This window comes from Pristiophorus japonicus, chromosome 18 (genome assembly GCF_044704955.1).
Source record: "Pristiophorus japonicus isolate sPriJap1 chromosome 18, sPriJap1.hap1, whole genome shotgun sequence".
In the NCBI taxonomy this organism is placed as follows: Eukaryota; Metazoa; Chordata; class Chondrichthyes; family Pristiophoridae; genus Pristiophorus; species Pristiophorus japonicus.
Window position 1 is genome coordinate 91,257,913 of NC_091994.1, and position 18,379 is coordinate 91,276,291.

An 18,379-nucleotide genomic window follows, 5' to 3' on the forward strand; every position below is an offset into this window, starting at 1 on the left:
CTGGGTTCACATGAGATAAAATACTTCAAATTCAATTACAATCTCCAAATAAATTGTGGGTAATTCTGGATTAAAATAATCAATCTGACCATAGAGATCACAACTACTGGAAGAGCAGGGAAAATGTTCCTTCATAAACTAATAAAGAAAGCATAGGGTCAATTGCAAGTGAGTCCCTCACCTCCTTTACTCTTATGCAGCTTGCTTTTCTCTCCGGGGCTGATGGTGAACAGCACCCGAAGCATTGAAGCACATCAGGAGCGGACACATTGCATTATCAGGGAGACAGTGCCCAATATGCATGGTGCTACATAGAATGGCTACAGCATGGAATAAGGCCATTCAGCCCCTTGAGCCCATGCCGGCTCGCTACAAGAACCTATCAGCTAGTCCCACTTCCCCGCCCTTTCTCCGAAGCCCTGCAAGTCTTTTTCTTTCAGGTACTCATCCAATTCCCTTTTGAAAGCCACGATTGAGTCTGCCTCCACCACCCTTTTAGACAGTGCATTCCGGATCCTAACCACTCGCTGCGTAAAATGTTTTGAATGTTGCCTTTGGGTCTTTTGCCAATCATCTTAAATCTGTGTCCTCTGGTTCTCGACCCTTCTGCCAATGGCAACAGCCTCCCTCAATCCACACTGTCCAGACCCTCCATGAATCTGAACACCTCCATCAAATCTCCTCTCAATCTTCTCTGCTCCAAGGAGAACAACCCCAGCTTCTCCAGTCCATCCACGTAACTGAAGTCCCTCATTGCCACTCACACTATCAGCACATATAGTGAGAGGCTCATTAATGGCTCCATTTCTATGCAAAGTAGGGGTGAGCCCTATAATGTGCCTGGAGTGCTGACCAATGTTCTAGATAGAAACATAGAAACATAGAAAATAGGTGCAGGAGCAGGCCATTCAGCCCTTCCAGCCTGCACCGCCATTCAACGAGTTCATGGCTGAACATGAAACTTCAGTACCCACTTCCTGCTTTCACGCCATACCCCTTGATCCCCCGAGTAGTAAGGACTTCATCTAACTCCCTTTTGAATATATTTAGTGAATTGGCCTCAACTACTTCCTGTGGTAGAGAATTCCACAGGTTCACCACTCTCTGGGTGAAGAAGTTTCTCCTTATCTCGGTCCTAAATGGCTTACTCCTTATCCTTAGACTGTGACCCCTGGTTCTGGACTTCCCCAACATTGGGAACATTCTTCCTGCATCCAACCTGTCCAAACCCGTCAGAATTTTAAACGTTTCTATGAGGTCCCCTCTCACTCTTCTGAACTCCAGTGAATACAAGCCCAGTTGATTCAGTCTTTCTTGATAGGTCAGTCCCACCATCCCGGGAATCAGTCTGGTGAATCTTCGCTGCACTCCCTCAACAGCAAGTATGTCCTTCCTCAAGTTAGGAGACCAAAACTGTACACAATACTCCAGGTGTGGCCTCACCAAGGCCCTGTACAACTGTAGCAACACCTCCCTGCCCCTGTACTCAAATCCCCTCGCTATGAAGGCCAACATGCCATTTGCTTTCTTAACCGCCTGCTGTACCTGCATGCCAACCTTCAATGACTGATGTACCATGACACCCAGGTCTCGTTGCACCTTCCCTTTTCCTAATCTGTCACCATTCAGATAATAGTCTGTCTCTCTGTTTTTACCACCAAAGTGGATAACCTCACATTTATCCACATTATACTTCATCTGCCACGCATTTGCCCACTCACCTAACCTATCCAAGTCACTCTGTAGCCTCATAGCATCCTCCTCGCAGCTCACACTGCCACCCAACTTAGTGTCATCCGCAAATTTGGAGATACTACATTTAATCCCTTCGTCTAAATCATTAATGTATAATGTAAACAGCTGGGGCCCCAGCACAGAACCCTGCGGTACCCCACTAGTCACTGCCTGCCATTCCGAAAAGTACCCATTTACTCCTACTCTTTGCTTCCTGTCTGACAACCAGTTCTCAATCCACGTCAGCACACTACCCCCAATCCCATGTGCTTTAACTTTGCACATTAATCTCCTGTGTGGGACCTTGTCGAAAGCCTTCTGAAAGTCCAAATATACCACATCAACTGGTACTCCTTTGTCCACTTTATTGGAAACATCCTCAAAAAATTCCAGAAGATTTGTCAAGCATGATCTCCCTTTTACAAATCCATGCTGACTTGGACCTATCATGTCACCATTTTCCAAATGCGCTGCTATGACATCCTTAATAATTGATTCCATCATTTTACCCACTACTGAGGTCAGGCTGACCGGTCTATAATTCCCTGCTTTCTCTCTCCCTCCTTTTTTAAAAAGTGGGGTTACATTGGCTACCCTCCACTCGATAGGAACTGATCCAGAGTCAATGGAATGTTGGAAAATGACTGTCAATGCATCCGCTATTTCCAAGGCCACCTCCTTAAGTACTCTGGGATGCAGTCCATCAGGCCCTGGGGATTTATCGGCCTTCAATCCCATCAATTTCCCCAACACAATTTCCCGACTAATAAAGATTTCCCTCAGTTCCTCCTCCTTAATAGACCCTCTGACCACTTTTATATCCGGAAGGTTGTTTGTGTCCTCCTTAGTGAATACTGAACCAAAGTACTTGTTCAATTGGTCTGCCATTTCTTTGTTCCCCGTTATGACTTCCCCTGATTCTGACTGCAGGGGACCTACGTTTGTCTTTACTAACCTCTTTCTCTTTACATACCTATAGAAACTTTTGCAATCCGCCTTAATGTTCCCTGCAAGCTTCTTCTCGTACTCCATTTTCCCTACCCTAATCAAACCCTTTGTCCTCCTCTGCTGAGTTCTAAATTTCTCCCAGTCCCCAGGTTCGCTGCTATTTCTGGCCAATTTGTATGCCACTTCCTTGGCTTTAATACTATCCCTGATTTCCCTAGATAGCCACGGTTGAGCCACCTTCCCTTTTTTATTTTTACGCCAGACAGGAATGTACAATTGTTGTAATTCATCCATGCGTTCTCTAAATGTCTGCCATTGCCCATCCACAGTCAACCCCTTAAGTATCATTAGCCAATCTATCTTAGCCAATTCATGCCTCATACCTTCAAAGTTACCCTTCTTTAAGTTCTGGACCATGGTCTCTGAATTAACTGTTTCATTCTCCATCCTAATGCAGAATTCCACCATATTATGGTCACTCTTCCCCAAGGGGCCTCACACAATGAGATTGCTAATTAATCCTCTCTCATTACACAACACCCAGTCTAAGATGGCCTCCCCCCTAGTTGGTTCCTCGACATATTGGTCTAGAAAACCATCCCTTATGCATTCCAGGAAATCCTCCTCCACCGTATTGCTTCCAGTTTGGCTAGCCCAATCTATGTGCATATTAAAGTCACCCATTATAACTGCTGCACCTTTATTGCATGCACTCCTAATTTCCTGTTTGATGCCCTCCCCAACATCACTACTACTGTTTGGAGGTCTGTACACAACTCCCACTAACGATTTTTGCCCTTTAGTGTTCTGCAGCTCCACCCATATAGATTCCACATCATCCAAGCTAATGTCTTTCCTAACTATTGCATTAATCTCCTCTTTAACCAGCAATGCTACCCCACCTCCTTTTCCTTTTATTCTATCCTTCCTGAATGTTGAATACCCCTGGATGTTGAGTTCCCAGCCCTGATCATCCTGGAGCCACGTCTCCGTAATCCCAATCACATCATATTTGTTAACATCTATTTGCACAATTAATTCATCCACCTTATTGCGGATACTCCTTGCATTAAGACACAAAGCCTTCAGGCTTGTTTTTTTAACATCCTTTGTCCTTTTAGAATTTTGCTGAACAGTGGCCCTTTTTGTTCTTTGCCTTGGGTTTCTCTGCCCTCCACTTTTCCTCATCTCCTTTCTGTCTTTTGCTTTTGCCTCCTTTTTGTCTCCCTCTGTCTCCCTGTATAGGTTCCCATCCCCCTTCAATATTAGTTTAACTCCTCCCCAACAGCACTAGCAAACACTCCCCCTAGGACATTGGTTCCGGAACTGCCCAGGTGCAGACCGTCCGGTTTGTACTGGTCCCACCTCCCCCAGAACCGGTTCCAATGCCCCAAGAATTTGAATCCCTCCCTGCTGCACCACTGCTCAAGCCATGTATTCATCTGCGCTATCCTGCGATTCCTACTCTGACTAGCACGTGGCACTGGTAGCAATCCCGAGATTACTACTTTTGAGGTCCTACTTTTTAATTTAGCTCCTAGCTCCTTAAATTCTTTTCGTAGGACCTCATCCCTTTTTTTACCTATGTCGTTGGTACCAATGTGCACCACGACAACTGGCTGTTCTCCCTCCCATTTCAGAATGTCCTGCACCCGCTCCGAGACATCCTTGACCCTTGCACCAGGGAGGCAACATACCATCCTGGAGTCTCGGTTGCGTCCGCAGAAACGCCTATCTATTCCCCTCACCATCGAATCCCCTATCACTATCGCTCGCCCACTCTTTTTCCTGCCCTCCTTTGCAGCAGAGCCACCTACGGTGCCATGAACTTGGCTGCTGCTGCCCTCCCCTGATGAGTCATCCTCCCCAACAGTACTCAAAGCAGTGTATCTGTTTTGCAGGGGGATGACCACAGGGGACTCCTGCACTATCTTTCTTGCACTGCTCTTCCTGTTGGTCTTCCATTCCCTATCTGGCTGTGGACCCTTCTCCTGCGGTAAGACCAACTCACTACACGTGATACTCACGTCATTCTCAGCATCGTGGATGCTCCAGAGTGAATCCACCTTCAGCTCCAATTCCGCAACGCGGACCGTCAAGAGCTCGAGGCGGATACACTTCCCACACACGTAGTCGTCAGGGACACCGGAAGTGTCCCCGAGTTCCCACATGGTACAGGAGGAGCATATCACATGACCGAGCTCTCCTGCCATGTCTTAACCTTAGATACACTTAAATTGGTAATAACAATGTTATAGTTCACTTACTGATATAAAAAATAAAAGAAAAGCTACTCACCAATCACCAGCCAATCACTTACCCCATTGGCTGTGACGTCACTTTTTGATTACTTTCTACTTCTATTTTGCTTTCTCTCCCGCTGTAGCTGCACCGGTACGCTGGCTCTCGATCTCCCGCTGGGCTTTTGACAGGTCGCTCCCCTCTCACCAACTGCCGCTGGCTCTCGATCTCCCGCTGGGCTTTTGACAGGTCGCTCCCCTCTCACCAACTGCCGCTGGCTCTCGATCTCCCGCTGGGCTTTTGACAGGTCGCTCCCCTCTCACCAACTGCCGCTGGCTCTCGATCTCCCGCTGGGCTTTTGACAGGTCGCTCCCCTCTCACCAACTGCCGCTGGCTCTCGATCTCCCGCTGGGCTTTTGACAGGTCGCTCCCCTCTCACCAACTGCCGCTGGCTCTCTATCTCCCGCTGGGCTTTTGACAGGTCGCTCCCCTCTCACCAACTGCCGCTGGCTCTCTATCTCCCGCTGGGCTTTTGACAGGTCGCTCCCCTCTCAGATGGTTGGGAAAATGTTGGAGTCCATTATTAAAGAAGCAGTAACAGGACATTTGGAAAAGCAAAATTTGGTCAGGCAGAATCAGCATGGATTTATGAAGGGGAAGTCATGTTTGACAAATTTGCTGCAATTCTTTGAGGATGTAACGAACAGGGTGGATAAAGGGGAACCAGTGGATTTGGTGTATTTGGACTTCCAGAAGGCATCTGACAAGGTGCCACTCAAAAGGTTACTGCACAAGATAAAAGTTACGTGGTTGGGGGTAATATATTAGCATGGATAGAAGATTGGTTGGATAAATGGTTCATTCTCTGGTTGGCAATCAGTAACGAGTGGGGTGCCGCAGGGATCAATGCTGGGACCCCAACTATTTAAAATCTATATTAACGACTTGGAAGAGGGGACTGAGTGTGATGATACAAAGATGGGAGGAAGGGCAATGTGTGAGGAGGACATAAAGAGGCTGCAGGAGGACATAGACAGGCTAAATGAGTGGGCAAGAATTTGGCAGATGGAGTATAATGTTGGAAAGTGTGAGGTCATGCACTTTGTCAGAAAAAAATCAAAGAGCAAGTTATTATTTAAATGGAGAAAGATTGCAAAGTGCTGCAGTACAGCGGGACCTGTGGGTACTTGTGCATGAAACACAAAAGGATAGTATTATGTATGCATGTCAACAATGTTATGATGTACTGCAACACTGAATGTACCTTCACCCTGAAAACACCTTACCTGTACACCAGAGGGTGCTGCTGCTGGAGACCTAAGGGCCACCTGCACACTGCAGGTAACCCAGTATAAAGGGGAGCTCACCTCGGTGTCCTCACTCTAGGAGCTGCAATAAAGGACTACAGTCTTCACAGTTTAAATACCATACCTCTGCCTCGTGGAGTCATTAGCAGAATGCCTGCATATACAATAGATAGTATGCAGGTACAGCAAGTGGTCATGAAGGCCAATGGAATCTTCGCCTTTATTGCAAAGGGGATGGAGTATAAAAGCAAGGAAGTCTTGTTACAGTTGTACAGGGTATTGGTGAGGCCACACCTGGAATACTGCGTACAGTTTTGGTTTCCATATTTACAAAAGGATATACTTGCTTTGCAGACAGTTCAAAGAAGGTTCACTAGGTTGATTCCAGGGATGAGGGGGTTGACATGAGGAAAGGTTGAGTAGGTTGGGCCTCTACTCATTGGAATTCAGAAGAATGAGAGGTGATCTTATGGAAGCGTACAAGGTTATGGGGGGGCTTGACAAGGTGGATGCAGGGAAGATGTTTCCACTGGTGGGTGAGACTAGAACTAGAGGGCATGATCTTAGAATAAGGGGCCGCCCATTTAGATCAGAGATGAGGAGAAATTTCTTCCTCAGAGGGTTGTGAATCTGTGGAATTCGCTGCCTCAGAGAGCTGTGGAAGCTGGGACATTAAATAAATTTAAGACAGAAATAGACAGTTTCTTGAACGATTGGGGGGGGGGGGTGGGAGGAAAGAGGGGTTATGGGGAGGGGGTGCGGACGTGGAGCTGAGTCCATGATCAGATCAGTCATGATCTTATTGAATGATGGAGCAGGCTCAAGGGGCCTTATGGCCTACTCCTGCTCCTGCTCCTGCTCCTATTTCTTATGTAATGTTCTATGCTCAGTCCCCATTTTCAAGGCAGGCTGATCTTTCAATAAAAGTGAAAATTGGGTTGTTGCTATAACAGGCAGCCGTTTTGCATCGCCAATGTGTTTCCTCTCAGAATTCACTACATTCTTCAAAATAGTTACCAGTTCTAATAATGGCTTCTCTGGATGTTGCAGTCGTCAGTCCTTTTCCATCATTGAGCTGGGTGGGGAGTGGGAATGGCCAGCCTTGCTTTCAGTCATGGAAAAAAATCCTGGTATATTTGCTCTAAAAGTGTTGTTTGTTAGATTCAGAAGGGAGGCAGCCTTACATAAGAAATAGGAGCAGGAGCAGGCCATTCAGCCCTTCGAGCCTGCTCCGCCAATCAATGGCTGATCTTCTACCTCAACTCCACCTTCCCGCACTATCCCCTTTATTGTAGGGCCTTCTGCCACATGGTCTCCAGCATTCAATCAACAATTCAGGTCTTTTACTGGAAGCCAATTCTGTCCACAACAAAACCAGCATAGCCTTAAGGAGAGCTACTAGTCCTTTAAAGCTGCTGGGACTGAATTAAATCTAATTGAAACATATAAAATGCTTAAGGGGCTTGACAGGTTAGATGCTGGGGGGATGTTTCCGCTGGCTGGGGAGTTTAGAAATAATGGTCACAATCTCAGAATAAAGGGGTTGACCATTTTGGACTGAGATGAGGAGAAATTTCTTCAAAGGGTGGTGAATCTTTGGAATTCTCTACTCTAGAGGGCTATGGATGCTCAGTTGTTGAGTAGATTCAAGGCAAAGATTTTTGGATACTGGGGGAAACCAAGTGATATAGGGAGAGTGCGGGAAGGTGGGGTTGAGGTAGAAGATCAGCCATTGATTGGCGGAGCAGGCTCAAAGGGCTGAATGGCCTACTCCTGCTCCTATTTCTTATGTAAGGCTGCCTCCCTTCTGAATCTAACGAACAACACTTTTAGAGCAAATATACCAGGATTGTTTTCCATGACTGAAAGCAAGGCTGGCCATTCCCACTCCCCACCCAGCTCAATGATGGAAAAGAACTAACCACTGCAACATCCAGAGAAGCCATTATTAGAACTGGTAACTATTTTGAAGAGTATAGTGAATTATGAGAGGAAACACATTGGCGATGCAGAACAGCCGTCTGTTATAGAAATGACCCAATTTTCACTTTTATTGAAAGATCAGTTTTACGCACAGGTGGCAAGTTAAAAATCTAGCCCACTATAGAAATAAAGACTTGCATTTATATAGCGATTTTCACAACTCTCAAGGTATCCCAAAGCACTTTACAGCCAATGAAGTACTTTTGAAGAAGTATAGTCACTGTTGTAATGTAGGCAACGCGCCATCAATGGTTGAGCGATTATAATCAGGGATGCTCAAGAGGGCAGAATTAGAGGAGCGCAGACATCTTGTGGGGCTGAAATAGATTACAGAGATAGGGAGGGGCAAGGCCATGGAGGGATTTGAGAACAAGGATGAGAGTTTTGAAATTGAGGCGTTGCTTAACCAGGAGCCAATGTAGGTCAGCAAGCACAGGGGTGATGGATGATCGTGACTTGGTGCGAGTTAGGTCATAGGCAGCCGAGTAAAACATTATACACGGTATAATGCTGCTGTCATGAAATTGGGTATCCTCCGATTCACTATGAGCAATACCGTGCCATTCACTTGTAATTAAAAAAATTGGCTTAAACAGATAATTATGATTAACATCTAGTACATCTGTGGCCCACTTAAATTATGGGAAAAATTTTTATATTACTGAAAATATATGAGAGTAGGAGTTGAAAGTTTTCAAATGTTACTCAGTACAGAAGCTGTACAGTAATTTAGCACCAGTATACTCTTCTACCCACATCCAAAAAAAAATGGAAAGTTAATGCAAATGCTCAACAGGAATATTCAACGCGTACAGAAAATAGCTGCATTGTCGATAGCAAGTCAATCATCGGTTCTGTGGCTTTCAATGGGAAATTCTAATTCCACTACATAGGCCGCACAGGAAATCGTGTTCAGGGTAGTCGCAGCTTAAAAAGGAGTAGGCGTGTCTTCATAAAGAGTAAAGGAAACTTTCTCACTTTCTCTAAAGATCTTCATTCACCCGTTGGGATGGAAGAAGAGTGATTTTGCCTTCAAATGGTGATGGCTATTTATTTTATACCCACGATGGCAGCCGATTGATTGTATGCAGGCCTCAGTGATAAACTTTTCATAGCACTTCCCTGGCAAGACAGCAATATGCAGAAGTGACTGGGTGATCGAGTGGGTTGGAAAGTGGCCTTTACACCTCTGGGATGTGGACTCCAATCCAGACCATACCAATGGAATGGAAGTCTCCTGTCTGCTGGCCATAGGCTCCTATGTGAAATGAGTTTGAGCCGTCTCGATCCAGCTTCTAATGGGCGTGGGCCTGCAGTACAAAACGACCTTAATTTGGAACTAATTGGCAATGTTACTCACAAGTCTAAGGTAGTTGGTATGAGAAGTGGGAAAAATGCTCCTCGAAGCCTGGGGCTGTAGTATATTGCAGAGCCTTGGTAGAGGGAACGTTTCTTTGTATCTTGACTATTATACCTGACCTGCGAGCGCTTGGTGCTGTAAATGCTCAATCTTGATAACCACAACAAAGCCACGGCCATGACAGATCATTTGCTTTTAGCTCCTAAAAGGGCAACTAACCTATTCTAATTATTTCATAATGTCCTGGATTTAAAATTTCTCCATTCAAGGCAGGGGCTGAGCCCAAGGCTCATCAGAGACTAATATTGCAAACCGTTTTCTCTAATCCCGGTTTTACTGTCCAGACCTATATCCAGTCGAGGTGGGTCACCATTCTCTTTGCCTTGCTGATTGCTGTGATTGGATATACCAAGTGCCAAGATTTACTAGGCCTCTCAGTTCTTACCTTTTCGTGTGTCATCTATTTCCCCTCCCTGTCTGCTTCCAATCTTACTGAGCTCCATTAAACTATTCCTTTGCTGACATCCTCTCTCTCAGGCTCCTATCCCTACTGGAAAGGCTCAAAGCCTCTCGCTGCCTCTTTCAGACCATCTGAAAAAGATATAATAGAGTCTTTAAGGTTAGACGTAAGATGGGGCTCCCTGGATTCAAATCAAGACTCATTGCAGTCTTCCCTTCCTCCTCACAACTACCAGGCTATTAAAACCCAGTCTTGGCACCCCATATTCACTAATTTCAGCAACAGTAACTACAAAAGCAATTGTGTGTGGAAATCTTATCCCCAATCCAAAGACTGAGCCCAATTGTGGCACCTCTATTGTCATGCCTGCAGAGGTCAGCAACCTTGGAGCAGGAGGGGGCAAATTCATAGAACCAGAGTGATGCAGCACAGGAGGCCTTTCAGCCCATCGTACCTGTGCTATTCAATTAGACCCTCTCCCCAAACTCATCCGAGAGATCCAATGATCAGTCATGAGGCAGTGCTGTAAGTATCAGCCTGGATTACTTGCTCAAGTCTCTGGAGCAAGGCTTGAACCCCTGACTCAGGAGCGAGAGTGCTGCCACGGAGCCAAAGCCAACGCAACACCCGAGATTGCATCCCTCAACTTGGATTAGAAGAAGCAAAACGCACTCAGACACACACTTGGGAAAGATTTACATCTTGTTTAATTGCTGGAATATTATACAAAGGTCTGGCCTCAGTGCTGCACAACTTGGATGAACACTGCTCGGGTTTCTCTGGGAGGGGAAAAAAAAAAGGAGCCACACACTATAGTTAGAAGGAAAATAATCGTCCTCGAAGGAGGCAGTTCTTCTAAATCGAAAGCATCGCCATCTCCGGAAAATCATTTTCTGAAAACCGCACCAGGTTCACTCACCGAGAAGCGATGATTCTCACTGGGTCGGTCCTTGTGCGACAGCAGCCCGGCCTGAACAATGAGTCAGGGAGCTCCGTCTTCATCTGCTTCACACTGCACTCAGCAAAACCGGCATCGTTTCCTGGTCCTGGCATAACTACACGTCACAAAGTCGAGTGCCAAACAGGGCCTTGCATTAAAAGATGTCTCGGGTTTTGGGGCTAATTTACTACAAGTGTCTCTTGTCCTCGGGCAACATTCCTACCTAGTGTCCAATAGCAGTCTCCGTCCGTGACTGAAGACACCAACCCGACACAAGCTCACCTGAGGATTAGCACTTGCAGCACAGCAGGTGCCTGGAACATTTACATTTAATTATTAAATGTCCTCATTTCCCTTCTGAGATCTTGGGCACTTTGTTGTAGATTGAAGGACATCCACCCAGGCAATGGAGTGCCCGGATTCCCTCCCTGTGGCTGACCGCTACTCATTCCTGTCTTGAGGAAGAGGGAGAGGGAGGAGAGGAGAGTGTCCATGGGCCTGAAACGCCTGTTCCAAGATGTTTGGCTGCAGTATGTTGGGAGCAGCAACACACTGCCTGCCTCATCCTGGCCTCTTGCTCTCAAACACTGGGCAAAGTGCTCAACCTCCTTCACCATAAGAGACAAGAAATATCCAGGGGAGGGTCTATGTTATGCCAACACTTCAACTCTCCACATCACTGTAGTAAAATGTTCGTCATGGGGGTTCCCAGTGGACAGCATCTCCTCCTAAATGGGCCCTGCAAGACTTTAGAATGCCAGCCGAGGAAAGCCCCAGGTTTAATCCCTGGTTTGTGCTGAGATAGCCGACTGCAGCTCGGACACCGCTAGAATTTCAGCACCGCGGGGCTAGGAAAGCCAGCAGCATTTCCATTCCGCAAAACGCTTTTAAAAAACCATAGTAATTATGGTTTTAGGTTTAATTCATACATTAATTGGGCTCTCATCTCATGGATCACCCTCATGCTCAAGTCCCAATCACGAGGGTCTTTCCATTCCTTGAGATTGAGGCAAGCCTTTGCTAACATGCAGCTAAACAGTGAACACTGCTCGCTCATTGTTTCTAGGCCCTACATTATCTTATGGCACCACAAGATCTCACTTCAGTTTTCAAAAGCGATACATCACCACAACAGATCGTGCTTACAATAGGAAGTGAAATTATTACACAAATAACAACATAATCAAGAAGGTGACTTTTACATAGACAATAGCACATTTTTTATCTAGATCGACAAATAGATACAGTAATAAAGGATTGTAACCCTATGAGCTAATCGAATCCTTTGCAAATGATTTTTAAATACAATGTTTCTCTTCACTTACAGGAATATCAACCTGTCTTTTGAGATTTAAGCAACCTCTTTGCTTCTTTCAATTCCCATAGTCGGTCTCATGGGATGTTCCATCAGACAACTATTTCAAACAGCAAAGAACCTTTTTCAGATCCTGAAAAATAGTAACCGGGACTTCATAGATTTTGAAAACAAGACACGCAAATACAAACTGCATCAAATCACAAAGTCTGTAGGTATTTGAAAATTGTGCGTTCGACTTCAGCGAGTCCAATTCGTCAAGTTCGTTACCGGGGAAACGTCACAAGACTGTAGTAGGATAGGTTTGATACAAGACTTTTAAATTCCCCCAAGCACAATGACTTGAGTTTTAACGAGACAACCAGTAAATCAAAATACATCATTCGTGTCACCACAATGCTGCGCAGGAATGCCTTGATCCAGTGACTTACTGCCTCAAATGTAAAATCTCCGCAGGCTTAAATTCACTTGCTGGCTGCAGTGAATGAAGGCAGTGTGGTCTGATGCAGGTGGTCTGTGGGGCGGTACCAACCTCCGCCTGGTGGCGTCGGGCGCTCTACCGCTTGTGGACGCGGTGGTGCCCGATGAGGTTGGAGGCACTCTTGAAGCCCTTGCCGCACTGCAGGCAGCGGTAGGGCCGGTCGTCGGAGTGGGTGCGGTAGTGCACCTGCATGGTGGAGGTCTGGCGGAAGGCCTTGGCGCAGATGGGGCAGGCGTAGGGCCGCTCGCCGGTGTGGGTGCGCCGGTGCCGCACCAGGGTGGAGCGCTGGCCGAAGCCGCGGCCACACGTCTCGCAGCTGAAGGGGGGCTCGCCGGCGTGGGCCCGGCGGTGGGCCAGCAGCCGGGCCGGGTCGCCGAAGATCAGGCCGCAGAGCGGGCAGGGGGCGGGAGGGGGGGGCGGGGGCTGGCCGTCCCGGTGGGTGCGGCGGTGGGTGGCCAGGTGGTGGGAGTGCAGGAAGCGGCGGGCACACACCTCGCAGGCGAAGCGCCGCTCGCCGCCGTGGATGCGCCGGTGCTTGGAGAGGTTGGAGGCCGTCTTGAAGGCCTTGGGGCAGTGGGCGCAGCGGTAGGGCCGCTCCTCCCCGTGGGTGCGCCGGTGCACCAGCATGGTGGAGGACTGGCGGAAGGCCTTGCCACACACTGGGCACGGGTAGGGCTTCTCGCCGGTGTGGGTGCGCTGGTGGGTGACCAGGTGGTGCAGCTGGACGAACTCCCGGCCACAGGCCCGGCACTTGTACTGCTTCTCGCCGCTGTGCACCAGCCGGTGGATCAGCAGGTTGTAGGAGGTGCTGAAGCGCTTGCCGCAGGGCGGGCACCGGAAGGGCCGCTCCCCCGTGTGCACCCGGCCGTGCCGCTTCAGGTCGCAGTGCTGCTTGAAGCTCTTGCCGCACTCCGTGCAGATGAAACGCCGCTGCCCGTAGTGGCGGGGGCGCTTGCGCGGCCCGGCTCCGGCAGCCTCCCCGGGAGCAGGTTCCGGCTCGGATCGCTGCACCGTCTCCATCGGGCCTTCTGCCACTCCTGCAATAAAAAAGAAAGACAGACTTGCATTTATATAGCACCTTTCACGACCGCCGGACGTCTCAAAAGCGCTTTACAGCCAATGAAGTACTTTCGGAATGTAGTCACTGTCGGAATGTGGGAAACGCAGCAGCCAATTTGCACACAGCAAGCTCCCACAAACAGCAATGTGATAATAAGAACAAACATAAGAATTAGGAACAGGAGTAGGCCATCTAGCCCCTTGAGCCTGCCCCACCATTCAACAAGATCATGGCTGATCTGCCCATGGACTCAGCTCCACTTACCCGCCCGCTCCCCATAACCCTTAATTCCCTTATTAGTTAAAAATCTATCTGTGACTTGAATACATTCAATGAGCTAGCCTCAACTGCTTCCCTGGGCAGAGAATTCCACAGATTCACAACCCTCTGGGAGAAGAAATTCCTTCTCAACTCGGTTTTAAATTGGCTCTCCCGTATTTTGAGGCTGTGCCCCCTAGTTCTAGTCTCCCCGACTAGTGGAAACAACCTCTCTGCCTCTATCTTGTCTATCCCTTTCATGATTTTAAATGTTTCGATAAGATCACCCCTAAAAAACATTATCTGGTCATTATGTTGATTGCGGGATAAATATTGGCGAGGACACCGGGGATAACTCCCCTGCTCTTCTTCAAAATAGTGCCATGGGATCTTTTATGTCCAGCCGAGGGTTTAACGTCTCATCCGAAAGACGGCACCTCCGACAGTGCAGCACTCCCTCAGCACTGCACTGGAGTGTCAGCCTAGCTTTATGTGCCCAAGTCCCTGGAGTGGGACTTGAACCCACAACCTTCTGACTCAGGAGAAAGTGCTACCCACTGAGCCACAGCTGACACGCATTAGTTACACATCACAACTACCACTCAAAAAAAGGCGAACACATTCAAATTCAACTACCGAGGAGATATCAGTGCATTACCGGCTGGTGTTGCTCAGTCCCTTTCCTTTACGAGGATTTGACGGTCTCTCACTTTGCTTCTACAGAGCAGGCCTATGGACCAGTAAGGGAGAAACTTGGTTGCCCCAGTGGCATCAAACAAGGAACAGCCAAAGTGCCCCTTTTAATGCACCAGTAATACAGGAAACACAAAGTCCAATCAAACTAAAAGAAGCTGAACACAAGCAAAAAAAAAAGTCCCAACAAAAGCAACGGGATCCTTCCCAACTAAATCATGATGTTGTCATCAGTGGCTAGAAGACACTATATCCTGCGGTGCCCACAAGTTGCAAAGCCACAGAACAGGGAATTGTCTCGGTTAAAGAAAATTTACCTGTGAGAAATGCATCCACACAGTTGGTGTCAAATGTGTTGATTGCAATAGAAAAGAACATTTTACATTCCACAAAACCAGAGAGTGTGTTTATGCGACCACTCACGCATTGTTCGGAAGCAATTTTTGCTTTGCACGGATTCTAAAGCAGAGTACAAATCTGGATCCAACCCAACTTCAGAGAAAGTTGGTGGAAAACACCCTAGAGAAGGCTGTTTGAATTGTGAACGGAGTTGAACACTGCAATCATCAGTGAACAGCCCCACCTTTGGCCTCATGAAGGGAAAGGTCGTTGATGAAGCAGCTGAAGATAGTTGATCCTCAAACACTGGTTAAAAAATCCAGAACACAAAATGTAATAAAAATGAATCTTCGCTTATTCAGTCAATTGTCCTGATATTACACAGTTATAAAGGCACAACATTCCTGGTATAAAGCAGCAAATCCTGACTCAGCAATTCTACAAAATATACACAGTGCACTAAAACAAATCCATTTCAAACAACTTGCATTTGATACATTTGTATTGATGTGTATGGCTTATACTCTGGAATGTGTAAAGGCCCATAACATGCAGGTAATGTGGAATGCACTGCAACACACTGATAGAGTTCTGATGTGATGCATTACTGCTTTTGAAAACTCAGGAGAGCTCCTATTGATGTACAGGATAAATTCAATTAGCTTATAGATAATTAACAAACAAACAGGGCCACCGAGAGCTTATCTGGATCTCAAGGCAACAATGGACACTCAGAACATATAGGAATTGGCCATGGGAGATGAGAATCTACAGCAGAGAGAGTAGAAAAGATCCAGAAATGTAACCATTCCATCAGTGCCACTCACCCAAGTGGCTATTCTCCAGGTGAGTATTGTTGGTGTGGTGTAGGTGGCATTATGTCCAAGCTTGATCCCATCTTCAGCCAATGCATGCTTTCCTGAAAGTCACTAGAATCAGGAATGGGAACCCGAGCTGATTTTTGCCCTCCTTAATGCTACAAGCACAGAAAACAATTTTAGCACCTCTCCCCTACTGAAATCAGATGAACTTAGAATGAAATCTGGTCTATCAGGCTCTCTTACAAACCCCTCCTCTTCTTCTTCTTCGTTCATATGGTAGCAGCAAAGCAAACCAAATGTCAATATCCAAGTCAGATATCCAGGTCAAAGCTTCCAGTGTATCTTATTTCCTCTGAGGGCAATGCTCAATGATGTGCTCCAGGGTCTGATTGGAAGTTCCACCTCTGCATGTTGTGGGATGCTTTAATCTTCCATCTATGGAGACGGTGGCAACATCCACCATGACCGCATCAACAAACCCCTCCAATAGTTGGTTTGCAATGGGTCTGGCAGAGGTGTGGGACAATAACACGATGGGGATCACTCGTCCAGAGAGATGGGTTGCAGTGGGACACCCAGAAAAGGACAGGGTCAAAGTGCATGCATCTAGTTAAACAAATGAGGGAGAGAGGAAATGAAAGTTGATGCTGATTGGGGTTAGGTGAAGTAGAATGGGAAGAGGCCGGTGTGGAGCATAAACATCAACGGGGCTAAGTGGGCCCAATGGCCTGTTTCTATGTTGTAAATTCTATGTACCTGCAAACAAATAATAAAATCATACCATAATGCAAAATAATGAGCCTGCTGCTTTAAGGATGAGGAAACCAAAATAATTTATGTCTTTCTAAAGATACGCCCATCACTGTGCTGTAAGCTGAGCAGCCTGTGGTGCTGATGGAGGGCTTTACCTGCCATTGTCTGCAGCAGCTCCCAGAGTGTCCGGTCGCCTTGCTGCAGGTTTCACCCACAATGCACCGTGGCTGCCGCCCCGCCCCCCCCACTTTTATCTAGCGACCCATTTCCGGTCTTGCGCAGTGCCCCATTGCTGCCCGCTGCAGAGATAGGGGCCTTTCTGCCGTGCTGAGCATTCTGGGTAAGTGATCTCGCCATTCTCCATTCTCTTCTTCATGTAGATATATGCGTTCTCCGTTCACTCTTCAATACCCAATAACGTGGCTTCACCTTTAATCTCAGGGAATGGTTGTACAAATTCAAAAAAAAGCAATATATAGATTATTTCTCACAGTCTTTCCCTCTTCTATTAAAGAAAGACTTGCATTTATATTGCGCCTTTCACGACCACCGGACGTCCCAAAGCACTTTATAGCCAATTAGGTACTTTTTTGAAGTGTGGTCACTGTTAGTAATGTAGGAAACGCGGCAGCCAATTTGCGCACAGCAAAGTCCCACAAACAGCAATGTGATACTCTGCTTTTTAATTATGTTAGTTGAGGGATACATATTGGCCAGGATACCGGGGATAACTCCCCTGCTCATCTTCGAAATCGCGCCGTGGGATCTTTTACATCTGAGAGGGCAGAGGGGACCTCCGTTTAACATCTCATCTGAAAGATGGCACCTCCAACAATGCAGCTCTCCCTTAGTATGTAAGATCTGTGAGATCTGTCAGAAGAGACCTGTCCGTGATCACAACAAACCACGTTGGGTACAGGTATATTGTAAATAAGCACAACATATTTTATTAAGTAGTTTACCTCCAGTACAAAGAAATAATACTTATCAAGGTGATAGACAGTCTGTTCCTTGAAAACTCAAAGATAGCCCACTGAGTTGACTGTGGTGCTGTCTTTTGCTGTGTTCTGTTGATTGTAGTTCTTCTCCAGTCTTCCTCTGTGTGCTGCCTCCAGGGTTCAATAGCTACTACTCATACCCTTTTCCTCTCTTTCAAATGCTGTAAGAATCTGAAACTGTTTAAGCCTTACAATACATCATTCTAAGACTTCTGCCTTTGACCTTCTATAGTACAATAGGACAATCTATCATTATCCTCCCTTCCTTCAGTAGAAGGAATCATTTCTCCTCTGAGAACTTGTACACAGACAAGTTTACACATAGTTCATTACTGAGCTTGGCTTTGCAAAATTAGGATAAGAAATAAAACACGCCGCATATCTTTATCTTACTGATTAATACTCAGGCCTTGACCACTCTAGCTCTAAATAAAGCTTGTCTCAGCAGTTAAAAAATTTTAACATAATATTGGCTCAATCTACCATCATGCTTTTCTAAAAAATGGTTAGCTAAGCTTACACGCCTTTTAGTTACTTTTATCATATAACAGTTAAACAAAAGCATGATTAAAACACTATCACAACATGCAGGTAAGTTTTATCTTACAAGTACTGCACAGGAGTGTCAGCCTAGGTTATGTGTTCAAGTCCTGGAGTGGGACTTGAACCCACAACCTTCTGACTCAGC

The 18,379-nt window shown here is 46.6% G+C and overlaps 1 protein-coding gene across 5 annotated transcripts; it reads right to left on the minus strand.

The window, feature by feature from the left end:
- Window positions 1-10,723: 10,723 nt before the first annotated feature.
- LOC139229293 (zinc finger protein 774-like) lies at window positions 10,724-16,923 on the minus strand. Of its 5 annotated transcripts, none has more exons than XM_070860973.1 (4): window positions 16,849-16,886; window positions 15,947-16,038; window positions 14,746-14,817; window positions 10,724-13,806 (listed from the first exon to the last, which is right to left on the minus strand). In XM_070860973.1, exon 4 carries the CDS (start codon window positions 13,787-13,789, stop codon window positions 12,845-12,847), a length of 945 nt encoding a protein of 314 aa, XP_070717074.1. In that variant the 5' UTR covers window positions 13,790-13,806; window positions 14,746-14,817; window positions 15,947-16,038; window positions 16,849-16,886; the 3' UTR covers window positions 10,724-12,844. The 5 variants fall into 5 exon arrangements, with proteins under 5 accessions (XP_070717074.1, XP_070717070.1, XP_070717072.1 ...); XM_070860969.1 differs by lacking the exon at window positions 16,849-16,886 and adding an exon at window positions 16,184-16,679 and having other exon boundaries at window positions 15,947-16,095; XM_070860971.1 differs by lacking the exon at window positions 15,947-16,038 and having other exon boundaries at window positions 16,849-16,908.
- Window positions 16,924-18,379: the final 1,456 nt, after the last annotated feature.